Source organism: Phalangium opilio, unplaced genomic scaffold, assembly GCF_054372755.1.
Source record: "Phalangium opilio isolate 3A_F unplaced genomic scaffold, DU_Popi_V2 ptg000014l_1, whole genome shotgun sequence".
Classification (NCBI taxonomy): Eukaryota; Metazoa; Arthropoda; class Arachnida; order Opiliones; family Phalangiidae; genus Phalangium; species Phalangium opilio.
Genome location: NW_028324149.1, coordinates 544,004 through 561,909, shown reverse-complemented (window position 1 = coordinate 561,909; position 17,906 = coordinate 544,004). Strand labels below are relative to the sequence as shown.

The window sequence follows — 17,906 nt, the reverse complement described above, 5'->3', positions numbered from 1 at the left end:
TATGCATGAATGATTCAAGTTAAAGCTAGCTTTGAAGTTTCTCGGATAGCGAAAATTACCATTCCCAAATTTTCCCATTTTTCTTGTTTTCAAATTTTCCCGATTTATAAAAAAGGCTAGACCACCAAATTATTTAGCAATGTAGATCGATTCCTTCATACAACTCTTGTTTGAATAATGTTCAACCTTCTCTGAAATTCAATATACTAACCCAGATTTTTTGGAGGTTTTCTTCCAGTAAATTTTGTCACCTCGGTTATTCTTTTACCGATGTATAAATAATTAAGTATGATAAAAGCGGAACAGTATGCAGTGTGATATTCCATAAAGAGTGGTAGGACCGATTTTCAGTGGGATGGTTCTATGGGAAATCAATTTACTTGTGTGACATTTTTGGCCAAAGTTATGGTTGAAGTGTTTTAGACATGACCCCTTAATTAAACTAAGCATTGTCTTTCAGTTTTTTACTAAAGTTCAGGGGTCATCAGTAAAACACTGCTATCGTAACTTGTTAAAGTTCCAAATTGTACTTCGGTCCTTGGAACACATTGTATAAACAGTAGAGTATGTTTATCCATAATTAATGGAGAGCGTTGTCTAATCCAATCTTTTAGAGCTTACCTGTATACAAGCGCCGGCTTATTTTGGTAATTCTTCGCGCTTTATCTAATATTATTATGTAAGTATTTTTACATAAAAACGCCAGCCAGCCAGACTTGAACGAGGCGTATTATTTCCATTAGCGCCAGCGTTCAGGGGGGCAACGTATTTCGTTATCGAATGACGTAATATTTTTTGGCGGATGCCGCCGAACCAAAAATAAATTAAAAGGGCTTCTTAGGCTCGTTTTTCCTTGGTGTTATTATTAAAGGAGAATTTGTGAAAAGTTTGAAACTGTTACGTATCTTTAAATTGATCTTCTTGAACCGTTTGATTAAATCTTCTTTGGTTAATTCCTCCACGTTTTCCTTTTCGCCATACCTCTCTTATGTAACACCGCTCTTCTTTCTGTTTTCGGCTAGCTGAATGCCACGTTCCGCTTGTATTTTCTTTTTTTTTCTTTTTTGCTCCTCCGTAGCCGCGGACCTTATCGTTCACTAAAACCTCCGACGTTGGAGAGAGATGATTTTCCAGGGATTGGAAGAGGCGGGGAGGGTTAGTCAGGCGAGCGTGTGATAGCAACTAGAAGTGCATGGAAAATCTATACGTGGGTATAACACTCGAAGGGATCGAAACCTAAATTGCATACTGTTCAAATTGAGGTATTCCAAGGTTGTAACGGACTGGAATCACTTTTATCTTGAGCTTCTATCAGGAAGGTGATATCTAACACGAATACAGGCTCGCCTTATGAATGTTGGGGCGAAAGAAACTATCTAGCTATCGTATGTGTTGGAATGGGCTTGTGTACGGAATATTGTAGCTGGCCTAGCTAGGCTGTCGTTCCGCTTGGCAGCGCCACCCTTCGACGAAAAACCCAAGCGTGACTCGAACGGCATCCAATGTACATCCCATACTTCGCTCACCATCCACGGCGCATGTCATTTAGGAGTTTCTCTCTCCGTTCCCCAGCATCTTCATCCCCCTGTTGTACAGGCATCTCTCTCTCTCCGCCGCAACCAGCATCTTCCCGGCATCCCTACCTCCGTTTTAGTAGAGTCAGAGAAGCGACGAGGCGTTTTCGTTCGCCACCGCCCCGAAATAAACGAGAGAAGAATTCGTAAACTCGGTCGTAGCATCACCCGTTAAGCCTTTGTTTCGTTTTTGGGAAAGATACGATATACGATTTTGGACTATCGCTAAGCCTTGGTTAATCGAAATATACAAAGAAATCGAAATTTGTCGTTAATTGAAGCGCGCGCGCGCCTTAATTTTTTAAACTATGTTCGATTGTATTAGATAGCGTAGTCCTTCGTTTATTTTCGTTTTATATTTCGCCTTTAGGTCCCCCTCCCCCGTCGGAAATTCGGTTTATATTTTTGGATTTTAAAGTTTTTAAAGTCCATTGAATGAAATTCAAGATGTTGATTACGGAAGAAGAAAGCGCGGAGTGACCCCAAAGTCAAAGAGTGTAGAGTTTAGGGTTAGTGCGAAGGCCAATAGGGATGCGCCAAGTTTTAGCCAACGGAAGAGCAACCAACGATGCGGGCGGCTCGGGAATTTCAAGATTCTCGAGAACCGGAGGATATTTTCCGGGAAAATTCTGGTTCCTCCTGGTTTGCTCACAGTTGTGGATCTTGATGCCGACCGTGGCTCCCCTACCGAGCATTTTACGTATTGGTGAGTCTAACCTTTTCAATGGTTACTTAATGGGCTGTTTAGGGTAAAATACATCAACGCCTACTTGTAAAGATTATAGAAAACTCTCGAAAACGTCCGCCAAATTTTATTACTGACATTGTCCAATTGTTATAGAGGCATGTGCTCAAAGTATGAAAGATTTCTGTTACGTATGTGCGTTCGAGAAAGTTTTCAAATTCAGTGAAAAAGGCGTGAAATGTTTCAATGAAAACTGCTTTAAGTTATGCTAAGTTAGGCTTAGCATGCGGGTATAAAAATAACTTAAGGCATTACACGACGACAGCGGAATTATTTTCATTTCCTTCCCTCGCTAATTAATACTACCGTTCATGAAATTTTACGTCACTCCGGCATGTTTCAAATCGCCAGAGTCTCTTTATTGGCCAATTCATTTTAATGTCTTCAATAGCAAATTTTATCGCGTTAGAAACCTAAATTTTGTTAGTCCATGCATCACTATAATATATAGTAGTAGCACCCTGTGCTATATTTCTCCAGAGATACCACTGGATATTGCTATTACTGCGTTTAAAGTACCGCTGTTATTATGATGAAAGTGGAACCGTTTCTACATTGAAAGGAAGTCGTTATAATATAGTCGTATAAAGCCTTCAAAAGCCAGGGGCTTAGATCGGTTGACTCCTGGATGTTGTAGAACACTATGTTACCCGCGTTAAAAGCCTCCTTATGTTTAGGGCCCCCAGGAAAAATCAATACTTGATACATGTTATATTGTAACCCTAGAATTTGTATTTCACATCGGATGAAGGAGCGACCGCGTTAGGGCCCATAGGGAAATACATTGATGTTTACCTGGATATACAGATCTGTTATGCGCGGATGACCTACTTCCTAAGTTCGTGTACAATACATTAGGAATTCAAAGAATCATTAAATGAAGCGCGCGACTTAATTGTCTTGCACGTGAAAATAAAATTTCACGCGCTCACGAGATAAACTGACGTCCCCAGGAAATGTTTAGTTCTTTAGCTCCACCCCTTTCATTCAACTACATTGTGTATAGGCTAATTTAATTTTTTTTCAAGTATTTATATCTAAAATGGGATTGAAAAATATAAAAGATGCAAAAGGGATAAACGTAAAACAACTTTACAAGAAGAATATAGGCGCTCTTTTAGGATGGAGTCTTTTCTGCAGTCTAAACGAAACAAAGATAAATTGCCTTCACATCCTTTCTCCATTCCTCCGTCGCCAAAAGCCCTATCTTTTATCGTTGCAAAATTCTCGTTGCATGTCCGTACGTCGTCCAATTTGGGACAATCTAGAATTTCAACGTTCCCCCGAGGGTTGAAGCGACGAAAGTATACACCGGACGGGAGCTGAACCAGTAAAAGAGCAAAAGGACAAGCGGAGATTGTGTATCGAGGGAGTAGTGACGAAGACCAAGGCTCAGGTTATAGGTATAGACCCCGGGGAAATGGTGAGGGTTAGATTTTTGGCCTAATTACCGCCCCCAAAACCCCAACCGGAACTTGGTAGATATCTTCACTTCCGGATGGGAATCGTTCTAAATGTGGAACGAACGTCCAAGGAGCAATCATGTATGGGGGTTGAAAGTAATTCGTGGAACCATTTTGGTGCTTCAAAGGAAGAATTTCAGTTTTATCTTTCGCTCTCCTAACCATAAGTTTATCTTCTTTAAGTCGTCAAAAATTGTCAGGCTATTCGCATCACCATATGGGAACGCTATGTTTTGAAATGCTGCTAAAAATATGTTACAAAATAATCCCTAGGCAAGGAATCATGGGAGAGATATGGTCCTAATTTTCTTCATAGAAATCTGCATTATTGAATCAGAAAAGATTATTCTTTTATAATTCATTTTTCTCGCAATCTCATAAGTAGACCTTTAAGGCACAAATTTTATCGAAGCTTCTAGAAGGAGACTTATCGAAATATACTTACGCTTTAATTATATCGAAAAGATAAGACGATATATTTTTTTGCGCAGTTCGACGGTAAATTTTTGAAATGTTTTCCATTTAATTAAATTCATCTCGTAGCTTGTTTGGATATACGCAATGTTTACATAGATCAAGACGGAAATTGAGTTGCACTCGTTATTATAAGGGTAGCCGAAGGAAAATACTTTGAAAACGAGAAATAACTTTGTTTGTACGTATCTACTTTTTTAATCAGCTAGCTTTTGAAGCATCCCTATGTATTTATGTATGAATATAAAAGTAATTTTCTTAACAAGCTGCTTGAATGAAATAAAAAAAAAATAATAATTTAGAATCTGATATAGTTCCTACCCAGAACTCGATGGATATGGTACTCGAGGGGATTTTATAGTCAAGTATATATTATATCACGTAGTTTTTTAAAGGAAATGTGAAATAAGCTTCTAGTTTCTTACAAATGCTACTAGATGTTCCCATAGTTGAGGGGTGTAGCCCCCCTCCCGTCCAGGCTGGGTTTTATCTCCGCCCTTGGTAACGAGTTCCGATTGGTTAGGGACTGCCTTTGGCAAGATAATATTGGTGTGTAGAGAAAATTAGCCAACAAGTTCACTGGAAAAGTTAAGTTCAGCAGCGGATGACAGTTATCAGTCACAAGCATTTATTTATAGATAATAAAGCACGTCGTGTCTTGCAAGGACTATACGATACCTCGTTAGGTTTTAGGCCTTTCACGATACCTTTAGACTTATGAGAAAAGTGGAGTAAAAATTGGAGGGATGCTCCAGAGAGAGGCTCAAGAGCATCCTTAGCGGAATGGGGAAAGGAAAAAGCAAAAAATTTATAATGTTGGAAAGAGTCGACTTTGTCACGTTCCTCTTTTATGTTTCCTTCTCGGATGAATTGATTTTCGCGCGGGGGATCTTCAGGAGCAAATGGGTGGGTTGCCGGAGCAATTTAAAAGAGGGCTAGTACCTCTCTCTCTCTCACTCACTCTCTCTCGTCTTACCCTCTTTTTATTTCGGGGATGCTATCCTCTCCCATCACCTCTTCTTCATCTTTCTGTAATTTGATGCCACGCATGACGTAGACACGTTCCATAGGCGCGGTGAGAAATCTTTTAGACTTGATATTACGTTGGGATATGAACTCTTAGAAATCTTATGATTTCGAAAAGGAAAAGAGCTAGTCCACCTTCATCTCGTATCACCTCATCGTGCTCAATGTTACGGGGTAAAACAGTGATATTGATTTATTTCCGTGAAGTTGCATGTGCTGTTTGTGAAATAATATTTGATAGTGTTTTATGCTCTCTGCTAGGTGTGCCATATTTTTTTTTAAAATGGGCGAACCTAACCAAAGATCTCCTAACCTAACCTAAGATCTCTTAACCTAACCTAAGATCTATTAACCTAACATGACATAACTTAAAAGGGATTCACAAATACGTGAAAAGTTAATAAATATTCATTCATAACCTAAGATCTCTTATTCTAACATAACATAACATCACATCGCCTAGCCTAACCTAACATCTCCTAACCAAACTAACCTAACCTAACCTAACCTAACATCTCCTAACCAAACTAACCTAACCTAACATCTCCTAACCAAACTAACCTAACCTAACCTAACCTAAGATCTCCTAACCTAACATAACCTAATGAAATTAAAAATGCGAGGACATCACCAAGTGAATCTCGAAAAGATTTAATCATTCATTCTTTTGATGGTTTTAAAACGATGGCTGTGAGCTAGATCTACTTTTTTATATGACCTCGTCAAATTTCTTAAGGTCACCCAGCACCCACTGGAATAAAAAAAAATACTCCTTCAAGACGGAGAAAAATCACTTTACCTTCTCTTTCCAGGTCATTTCCAAACCCGACCCTGTAAGGCATATCAGAATATATATACAGGGTGTTTCGGAGAAGTCTGGCACAAATTAACAGGCGTGTTCTTCGGGTCAAAAGAAGTCAAAAATGTTCTATGAACTTTTGGGTGAAAGCCCCCCGTTTCAGAGTTATGTACTCTCCAAAGTTGGCCTTAAAACAATGGAATTTTGCCGATATGTGGAACTGGTATTATGCCTTTGGACAAATTGTTTTCTAATTTACCATAAGCTTATGTACGAAGAAATTAACAGCTAGTGAAGTGGTTTAAAGGGCCGCTAACATTATTCGTTCTCGTATTAATAACGTTTTTACAAAAATATTAATCCCAAACAAATTTATTGCACCTTAAACGCCAGTTACTTGTTTAATTAGACTTTTTGTTTTATGTTCCTTCGGTTACAAAACATCAGCATTTACAAAAATTGTTCAAAATGACCTCCTTCAACGTTTAAGCAAACTTGCGCGCGTCTTTTAAACGACTCGCGAACACGTTCGAAGATTCCTGGCGTGTTGCGGATGTTATCACACCCATCAATTATTCTTGGTCTTAAGTCCTGGACATCTCGAACTTCACTACGGTACACCAAGTCTTTCAAATGGCCCCACAGGAAAAAATCACATGGGTTGAGATCCGGCGATCTTGCTGGCCAATCAATAGCTCCGCCTCGACCTATCCACCTCAAAGGGAATTCGACATCAAGATGCTGTCTTACTCGAAGGCTAAAGTGTGGCGGTGCCCCATCGTGCATGAACCACATTCTTTGTCGGAGGTCCAACGGTACGTCTTCGAGAAGGTCTGGTAAATTGTCCTGCAAAAATCTCAAGTATGCCTCCCCATTTAACCTTGGTTGCATAAAAAAGGGTCCAATTAACCAATCGCCTACAATTCCGCACCACACGTTCAAACTAAACTGCACCTGATGTGCCCTTACGCGTGTCGCGTGTGGGTTTCTTTGGCTCCACTCGTGCTGGTTGTGCAAATTAATTACACCGCCACGCGAAAAATTGGCTTCGTCAGAGACCAGCAAAATACGTGGAAAGTCCAAGTCTATTACTTGTGCCAAAAACCACTGGCAGAAAGCTACTCTTCTTGGACAGTCACCTTCGTTTAAAGCTTGTACTTTTTGTAAATGGTATGGGTGGAACTGGTGTCCACGAAGGATTTTCCAAACGAGTACATGATTTACACCTAATTGGCGGCCAATGATCCTGGTGCTGGTTGTAGGATCTTCCTCAAAAATAGTTAGTACATTGTCTTCAATGTCCTCGGGTACAATCTGCGGGCGAACTTCAGGGCCTGACGGTTGTAGCTTACCGGTTTCTCTCAAACGTCTGTCAACAGCACTAAACGTTTGCCGATTCGGAACTTGTCGTTCAGGAAAGTGCTCCTGGTACAAGCGCCGAGCTTCAACCCCATTGCCTTGAGCCAATCCGTACATCAGATGCATATCTGAATACTCTGCATTCGTGAAGTAGACCATTATTTGTTTTAGAGAAGCTACCAAATTCGCATTTAAAAAGTAAAGCACATTAAATTCGATTTTCCTTTACTCAAGCTTAAGTAGTTGTGATTCTTAAAAAAACATTCCGATTGTTTTATCCAACGCAGCTTAATTTGTTTTTTAATTTCACTACTTAAGCTTGAGTAAAGGTCAATCGAATTTAATGTGCTTTACTTTTTAAATGCGAATTTGGTAGCTTCTCTAAAACAAATAATGGTCTACTTCACGAATGCAGAGTATTCAGATATGCATCTGATGTACGGATTGGCTCAAGGCAATGGGGTTGAAGCTCGGCGCTTGTACCAGGAGCACTTTCCTGAACGACAAGTTCCGAATCGGCAAACGTTTAGTGCTGTTGACAGACGTTTGAGAGAAACCGGTAAGCTACAACCGTCAGGCCCTGAAGTTCGCCCGCAGATTGTACCCGAGGACATTGAAGACAATGTACTAACTATTTTTGAGGAAGATCCTACAACCAGCACCAGGATCATTGGCCGCCAATTAGGTGTAAATCATGTACTCGTTTGGAAAATCCTTCGTGGACACCAGTTCCACCCATACCATTTACAAAAAGTACAAGCTTTAAACGAAGGTGACTGTCCAAGAAGAGTAGCTTTCTGCCAGTGGTTTTTGGCACAAGTAATAGACTTGGACTTTCCACGTATTTTGCTGGTCTCTGACGAAGCCAATTTTTCGCGTGGCGGTGTAATTAATTTGCACAACCAGCACGAGTGGAGCCAAAGAAACCCACACGCGACACGCGTAAGGGCACATCAGGTGCAGTTTAGTTTGAACGTGTGGTGCGGAATTGTAGGCGATTGGTTAATTGGACCCTTTTTTATGCAACCAAGGTTAAATGGGGAGGCATACTTGAGATTTTTGCAGGACAATTTACCAGACCTTCTCGAAGACGTACCGTTGGACCTCCGACAAAGAATGTGGTTCATGCACGATGGGGCACCGCCACACTTTAGCCTTCGAGTAAGACAGCATCTTGATGTCGAATTCCCTTTGAGGTGGATAGGTCGAGGCGGGGCTATTGATTGGCCAGCAAGATCGCCGGATCTCAACCCATGTGATTTTTTCCTGTGGGGCCATTTGAAAGACTTGGTGTACCGTAGTGAAGTTCGAGATGTCCAGGACTTAAGACAAAGAATAATTGATGGGTGTGATAACATCCGCAACACGCCAGGAATCTTCGAACGTGTTCGCGAGTCGTTTAAAAGACGCGCGCAAGTTTGCTTAAACGTTGAAGGAGGTCATTTTGAACAATTTTTGTAAATGCTGATGTTTTGTAACCGAAGGAACATAAAACAAAAAGTCTAATTAAACAAGTAACTGGCGTTTAAGGTGCAATAAATTTGTTTGGGATTATTATTTTTGTAAAAACGTTATTAATACGAGAACGAATAATGTTAGCGGCCCTTTAAACCACTTCACTAGCTGTTAATTTCTTCGTACATAAGCTTATGGTAAATTAGAAAACAATTTGTCCAAAGGCATAATACCAGTTCCACATATCGGCAAAATTCCATTGTTTTAAGGCCAACTTTGGAGAGTACATAACTCTGAAACGGGGGGCTTTCACCCAAAAGTTCATAGAACATTTTTGACTTCTTTTGACCCGAAGAACACGCCTGTTAATTTGTGCCAGACTTCTCCGAAACACCCTGTATATTACAAAGTTTCTATAATGTTACGGTTACACAACCCTCGAGGCAACCTTGATTTAGTGTACGAGCCATTTCCTCCGAGTTTAGGAGGGCATAAAAAAGTTTTGCTTGCATCGTTTCTGAAAAATTTAAGAATTATTTTCATTTTCTTTTTGGAAGTTATTCGGTTCACGTTATGTTTCGCGGTGTAATTTTTTGTGTGGTAAATTTTATCAAACTGTTACTACGCGGTTTTTGTTATATTACAATAGGGTTGTCGATATTATAGTATTTGATGTGAAGGGAATTTTATATTAGGAAAAAACGTGGAACCGAAATCTAAGAAAACTGTGTAAGCAATTTACCAAAAATTATATTATTTTTAAATGTAAATTTAAATTGTGAGATTGATAAAGTAATTAGAAACTCATTACCTACAAGCAAGCACTGTCAGTTCAAGCGTCACGTGGTGTTACGGTCGCTAATTGGTTCCTTACTGGCGTTCATAAACCAAATATGAGCTTTAGGCTTAGCACGTCAACGTTTAGGTCTTTCAAAGTTTACAGAAAATGAATGGAATATTTGGGTAAAGTTTTGATGTCAATTTCTTTCTTAATCCTTATCAAAGTTAAAAGCCACAATTCCCCAAAGTTTAGAAAAGGACGCCGGGCTTCACCGAATTAATCTTTTGAAATGGACTTCCAATTTAGCTTCAATGGTCAAAAATAGCTTCGGTATCTCGTACGATGCAAGGATCAGACCCTTTTTCTTTATTATTTTCCGTTAAGATTTTACGTTTCAACCCAATAGGTAGGAATTGAATTCGTAGACTCGTTTTCTTCAAGCACGTTTCGGCTTAGTACTTATTTTGAGTGGAATTTTAGTTTAAATTCACTATACTTAGTATTAAGTGCTTTTTCAAGGATCGGCACGTTTGTTGGTATATACTCCCTAAAGTTCGAAACATTTCCTGCAAATATTGAAGTTGTAAAACGTCCACCGCATTCTCCATAAAAAATAAATAAAAAGAAAACCTAATATATTGAAGTAATGCGATAAAAGACTTTGATTTTTTTTTTCGTAATGTTTTGCTTTATCTATTCACTCACTGAACTCAATTCATTATTTACATTACATATCTTAAGTTGAAAACAGTGACCCGGACGACAAAATCTCATAGAACATTTTCGGCTCAAAATTGACCAAGAACATTACCTTTAATTTATACCAGACCCATCAGAAACACCCAGTATGTTAATAAATATTCCTGTTGTTTGTAATCCGTAAATATTTACCTAAAGTGTTTATTTTTACGTTTATTTACACAATACAGAAACTAAGTTTATGTTTGGCAATACGTCTCATCTCAATACACAAACTAAGTCTATATGTTTATCTATTTATAAATTGTAATATACATATAATATGAGCTAGATTATAATGGTTGAAAATTACAACCACTTAGAGCCTTATCATCATTTTGCAAACGATTTTGAAGCCGAAAACCCCTTAAGTTCATTTCTAAAACCCTCTATACAACTAGTTGAAAACTTGGGAGAGGTTCCTTCAATCGCGAAAACCGTCCAAAATGATTTTACAAAGCTCTTCAAGTTTTAGTTCTTAAAAGAAGTGCTTTTCCAGGAGAGTTAATATACCTATCGCGCTTGGACGGTTCTGTTTGTTTAAGACTTAGCGTTGAACAGGAGCTTCTATGTACCACCCCGAGAAAGAGAGAGAGGGTCGGTTGGGGGCCAATGTTTAAGTACCAGAGTATACCGGGTCTAAGAAGTAGGCCTTACACAAAAGGCCAGAGAATTTACGTCAAAGCTTGATGGATTCTTTCCAGAACCTAGCGAGAACTGCCTTGGCTAAGGCGGAATAGTTCTTCTCGGGAATTTCTTCAGTTTCACCTTATTCGCTCGGGTCAAGTTGGAGTATATTAAAGTTGCAATTGTTCCATCATAGTATGGACCATTTTGATTATGAGCAGGTGCTGTTTCGAACCTGCTTTAGGTGTACTTAAAGGGAAATAATTGAAACGTTTGATGAAAGATGATCGAAGTAGTCCACCTGTTTGCAGTTTTCAAATTGGAACTATTTCTCTGTCTACAATATTGAGGAGTATATTAATATGAGATGTAAAGTTAGCTTATCATCGCGTTAGGTCTTAGTCTAAAGCAGACGACCCTAGGGTATAATTTTCTAATGGTCGACTGGCGGAAACAGCTTTTTAGGTAGACCAACCACCTCAGGTTTATTTTCACTAATAAGCGTCATACCTTTCCTTTGAAGTGTATAAATTTAATGATTGAAATTTATCACTCGTATATTTAAAATATTATGACATTTCTTGTCTGATAAAATGTATTTTCTGTTCTGTTTTTGACAGGTGGCCTTTTCGATAGCGAAGATGACGAACAAGAGAACGCCTTCCATCTTGCCGTTGATCGTATCAACGCCGATCCGTCAATTCTTCCTCAATCTCGTCTACTCGCCCAACCTGAAAAGCTCAGTAAAGACGATAGTTTTCGAGCCACGAAGAAAGGTCAGACATTTTTCTTTAATTAACAAACTCCCTTAACAGGAAATTCAGTAATATCCTTAGCTTTATTAAACTTGTTTCTCAGAAAAGTAGTTGGAAAACAAAATATTTTCTTGTTCGGAAAAATGGCAAATTCCGAGAAATGTTTGTGAAGTCCTTTTTTTATTTTTGCAACGAAAACATTTTTAAGGTACCAAAAGAATATTTTATTTTTCTCTTTATAAATGAGGTACAAGAAAAGGCCTAAAACATTCTGAATTTTTTTTCTTCTTAAAATGTCTGGTGTTCAAGAAAAACAAAGAATAGGGTTAGGAGTTTTCCGTGTTTTCCACCAAACGACAGGATATGGGCTGGCGTTGCGTTGTCAAACCCTTTCTGCTTGTCGTAATAGACGTCGTTAGTTTGTAGAAAATGGTTCGCTAAAAATATCTGAACCGCTTACAGGGTGAGGAAACAAAGCGTTCGAGATTATCCATTCTATGATGCTTGTAATGTAACATGTCCGTAAAGTTTTCTGAGGGGAGATTATTAAGTAGTCATTCGTAGTATTAGAAAATCATTGATAACAAAATGTGTTCGAACACCATGACGTACGTCTTATAGTGTTAAAACCTAGTTTCACCTGGGATGAGTCTAGTTTTCAGGGTTATTTCACGTGGGATGAGTCTAGTTTTCAGGGTTATTTCACGTGGGATGAGACTAGTTTTAAGGGTTATTTCATCTGGAATGTGAGACTGATTTTGAGGGTTATTTCACCAAGGATGAGACTGATTTTGAGGCTTATTTCACCAAGGATGAGACCATTTAAGGATATTTACACTTTCCTTAGTAGACAACACTAATGGAATTCCTCGCAGACAGACTAATAGAAGCGTCGCAAAGTGCGAAATTGCATCGAATTGGTAATGAGGAGGCTTTCAAAGCTATAGTTGGTCAAACCAGTTCTGAACCGATTCCAGTCTAAATTCTCTAGTCGAGCTTGAGAATATTCCTTTGTCTGAAATAATGTTTAACTTCAGAAACTTTATTCGTAACTCCCATGGGTGACCACTATCTTCCTTCTTCAATATTCTTTTCGCCCCCATCCATTCGTAACAATATATTGCCATAGTCTTTTCGGTCCTTCAATACGTCAGGTCCTTTATATACCACAGGTCTACCTACATCTTTAATTCATGCAGTTCCAACTTAATCCAACACGCTCCCCGTTATACGATCTGATCTTTTTCGCTCTCAGAAGTCTAGAGTGGCTGCTGCTGCTGGCTATACGAGTGGAGTGTGTACTTGAACTAGCTCCTTTTGCTCGAAGCAATGACACAGCTGCTGAAAGACGAGATCGCTTTGTCAAGGGGTTTTCAAGAGATGGGGAAAAGAGAACGATAGGAATTGATCATTTCACGACTTGCGCCCCCTTAATGATTGCATATAAAAGCAGGAAAAGAAGGCAAGATGGTCTAGCTTTGATGCCCTTAGTTTAGTTTATGTGACTATGGAACAGCTTTTTTGCGCTATAAATTGGTTTTCAGAAAACTATAGCCTTTCGTTCTTAGATTAAAGAGCATTGAAGGCTGATATGTCTTACTGGACATGCTTTATTATTTCCTTGCATTCAATATCTCCGTAACGAAATAATGTGGACTACATGTTCTTTGGTACTTTCCACACAGTCTGACTCTAAGAACACGTCAGACTTATCAGAAATACACTGTAAATACAATCGGTATCGGTGTATTTCAAACTTAAAGATAAACACATTATCTTCTTGAATTTGTATTCAATAAAATTCAATTAAGTTTAATTTTATCGTGAGTATAAAACATCAAACAATACTCCTGGAGATCTCAAATTATCCTTTTCCCAAGATTCCCTTGGAATAAAAGACCTCGCTCCAAGTAAAGAATTTCCATTCACCAATTCGTATTTTTTTCTTTTGATCCTCGTATAGTTCTTTGAGTTGAATTGTCTTGAAAAGCGGAATGTTGGGCGTATATTCTTCGTCGGTCGAACGTTGTTCTCTTTTTTTTCTTCTTTATCCCAATTGGAGACCCTTTCTCCCCTTCCATTCCAAGTTATTCTCGAGAAGTCATATTGTATAGACCATACAGTACAAAGCTAGAGGTCTCTAGCGGCGGTGGTCTCCGCGCGCCTCTACCGACAGTAATTGACAATTGGCTCCGTACCCGGCATCTCTCTCTCTCTCTCTTCTCTCCTCCGACTTTTCATTCTTCCTCCTCTCCTCTTTTCCATTTTCCTCTCATTTATCGATGCGTTGGCAGAGCGCTCGACCCCTACTCCCTTTTTCCATCGGCGAGCGAGTGATAATGGTAATTTTCGAGCCAAGTAACCCACCAGTATTACTTTGCCCATTTCATAAGATATGTTCGATAAGTTTGTCACTGGAAACTGAGAGCTTGTCATGAAGTGACGTAGGTCATAGATTCGAGGTAAAGCGAAGAAGGCCTGGTGAGGCGCTGTCAAAGGCTTAGTACAGACTAAATAGGATGATGGAAGTCCTGCAAAATTAACCACTGAGTGTAGTACTTCAATTCTCGCTTGTTGTCGTTCTCGAGCTGTAAGTCTCTAGAATTACGAAGTATAGGTAGTATCGTACAATGGTAATAGTGAGTAGTATCCTTAACCTTTATCCTATGCACTATGATGTCTTAACTGTGTCAGCATACTTCGTCACAAAATATGTCGTATCACATGCTGGCAAATTTTGATTCCCATTCCACCATACATTCTCGCTTAACTTTAACTGAGCGGCCGCTCGATAGTCGCTTGATTTTGCTCTCCATTTTCTCTCTCGCTCTCGCTCTTCTTCTTTTCCGGGTGGCTCTTTTCTCCATCTCTCCTCTTCCACATCCCAAAGTTAGCCAGGGCCAGATCCGTCCCTCATTTCATTCGGTTATCCCCCTCAGGCTAGCGATGTTCCACGCTTTGAAATTTCCCATCATGGCCTAGCTTCAAGGCTAAAGCAAAGAACGTAATAGCATTCTCTTACGTTATACACTACATACTATTTCCGTTGAACTAATGAAGAAAATTAAACCTTCGAGAGATTTAAATATAAAATGGGAGACAAATTTAACGGTACTTCGATTAATGAACGTCTATGGAAAGTGGCGTGAAAATTCGGGACGTGTTTCCATGGTGATATCTTCTAATTTTGCGCGGGAAAATATATATATATATATATCATTCCCGCTCTTTTCATAGATTTTGTATAGCTTTTGAAAAGATCTCGTGCACTCGATCGCGGAGCTGTTATAGAAATGAAAATGCTTATCCTAATTAGCCCCAGGGAAAGTTGTGACCTTTCGGCGCGAGCCTGTGGTGGAAAATAAGGCGGGAAATTTATATAAACATTTATTCATTTCAGTAATTGCACCCACGCGAGAAATATGCTAGAAAATTTTATTAAAATTTCAAAAGGAAACCTTTTCAACGTGACTTCACCGTCACGTAAATTTAGCGAATATTATATTTATTCTTAAGAGCTTAAATATTTAACGTTCATTAACGTTTTAACTAAGCTTTTTCGATTGCAACAGACAGGGAGGAGTAGAAAAGGAGAGGAGGGAAAACTTGGTTATTGCTTATCACGTGGCAAACGGCCAACTAGCATTGCCCTCTCGTGAGAATAATTATAACTAAAATAAAGCGTGCGTTCCGTTGACTGTAGTTCAGCAATGAGTACGAAACTTATTTGAAAATAGTACATTTTGTGATGGAGAGGGCGCAAACAGTAGCCCACGCGACAAGAAGGAGCCATATTAATTGTAGACAAGACTGCTCCGTTTCTACTCCTCCCTGCAACAGAGAAAATCCAATTCTAAAGACTTAGAAAGCCTTTGGTTCAAAGCAAAGTTCGTCACTAATATATTTTATTATTATTTCTTCGGCTCGTTTCTTAATAGAAGTAATTAAACTGGAAGCAGTAATAACCCAAAAATACCCTGATTAATTTGCTCAATTGCATACGTTTGCTTTATTAAATGAAGGAACGTACTGACTTCCTTCTTTTGATAATTTCTTTTATTAATTTAGCTCTGTTCGATTTTCGCGAGCTTATTAACTAGTGCCATTTGCATATTCCATTTGCGGATCCCAACCTAATTACGAAGAACAATACCCGGCCAGGTGATGCCCTAAAGCGTTTCGCTTAAAGACGTTCATTCAAAGAAAAATAATGAACCATTTTCGTATAATTTCAAAACCAACCTTTATCAGGGTTTACCCCGTGTGTATCGTATTCCCTGTCGAAGGCCGTCGTAAAGATATCTCAAACTCTTAATAAAAAAGGCCCATTGTTTTTTTTTACTTTATACACTAAACGGTTGAACCCAAAGAGACATCGGAATGAACTCAGACCATGAAAATGCAATTAATAGCGCATTTATTTTTAATCAACTTTCTTAAACTGTCACAGCTGCGTCTTGCAATCGCATTCTACTTAGTTTACAATTAAAAATAAGACGCATTTAATTAGTCCTGATGGTAAAACACTAATTGAGTTCTATCTGCAAAACAATTCAAATCATGCACAAAAAATACCATAAATTATTACTAAACTTGAATAGACCCATTTTTTCCGGTTACCGTCTTGCATTTTCTAGATATACGTTCTATTTCCTGTAAGGAAATTTCCTTAAAAATAGCCCATCCTAAGCTTAATTTTTAATGAATATTAAATTGATATATCTTCTCGCCATAGGTGTAAGGAAAATTGAGTAATTCTTGCACTTCAAGTTCGCATTAATTATGATTAACTTTCTCGAGCCCCTAATACAGCATCCTCTTCAATTAAATCCCAATTAGGAATGATGCTTTGCGCTTTAAACAATCGTAGTTATCCCTTAATTATTCAACAAAGTAAACATTGCCATGAGCAAATTTTGACTTAGACATAAATTAAGACAGTTTTGAACATTTATGTTAGATAAAAGACGAGCGCGCTTTTGAGCTAAAGTTATAATACTAAGAGCCAGATCCCTTTGCCTAAAACGCCTCGATATTGATTATCCCTTCGGCTTCTCCCATCTCTTCCTCTTGAGCTTCTTTTCCTCTTCATCCCAGAGAATTATATCCAGATGAGAAGAAGTATCTCTCTAGCTTTATAAAAAAAACCTCCAAGCATCCTAAGTTTAACCCTGCGACTGGTTTTTCAACACCCCTCGAAATTATTCTCTCTGATTCCCATAGAATAATGTTCCCCACATCCCTGTTGCTGCCAGAGGAAGCCCAACCGATCCTCCGCTTACACAGTAAAAAATTGTGGTCTACTTTTAAACCATTAATGATAAAAACTTTTTTCCCGGATTTAAAACCCTGAAAGTGTACATTTTTAAACCATAATAAAATATAATGGTTTAATTTAAAATCACTATTTTCCGAGAGTAAAGTTTGAAACCGAAATTTTGGTACATATATAAACCATTAACTAGCTTATGTGAAACCGGTATCGGGCTATTCTGATGATCAAATGGTTAGCATTTATACCATAATTTTTGAGGGGAGTTTCAGAACCACAGTTTTAGGTTTAAATATAAACCTTTAAACTCCTTTTTTTAGATGATTACGGGCCTGATCATATTTCAAACAGTTTTAATTAAAACCCGTCAAGTACTGATAGTAAACCCTTCCATCTAAATATTAAGTTCAGTGTATACCATTATGATTCTAAAAATATACCCTTTATGGTTTGGCATAAGGATAGAAAGGGTTAATATAGTTGGCCTTAAATGGTTTGCATAGCAAGCCTAAAATGGTTTGCATAGCAAGCCAAAAATGGTTTGCATAGCAAGCCTAAAGTGGTTTGCATAGCAAGCCTAAAATGGTTTGCATGGCAAGCCTAAAATGGTTTGCGTATCAAGCCTAAAATGGTTTGCGTATCAAGCCTAAAATGGTTTGCGTATCAAGCCTAAAATGGTTTGCGTATCAAGCCTAAAATGGTTTGCGTATCAAGCCTAAAATGGTTTATATAGCAAGCCTAAAATGGTTTATATAGCACGACTAAAATGGTTTGCGTATCAAGCCTAAAATGGTTTATATAGCAAGCCTAAAATGGTTTATATAGCACGACTAAAACG

The 17,906-nt window shown here is 38.5% G+C and overlaps 1 protein-coding gene across 2 annotated transcripts in view; it reads left to right on the top strand.

Moving 5' to 3' along the window:
• Positions 1-824: 824 nt before the first annotated feature.
• Positions 825-17,906, top strand: part of LOC149704960 (glutamate receptor ionotropic, kainate 2-like) — a 55,157-nt gene continuing 38,075 nt past the window's right edge. For both annotated transcript variants that reach the window (XM_089865099.1, XM_089865098.1), the window contains exons 1-2: positions 825-2,280; positions 11,662-11,817. In XM_089865099.1, coding sequence (XP_089721225.1) covers positions 2,106-2,280; positions 11,662-11,817 — 331 coding nt within the window. In that variant the 5' untranslated portion in view covers positions 825-2,105. The remainder of the gene's footprint in view (positions 2,281-11,661; positions 11,818-17,906) is intronic.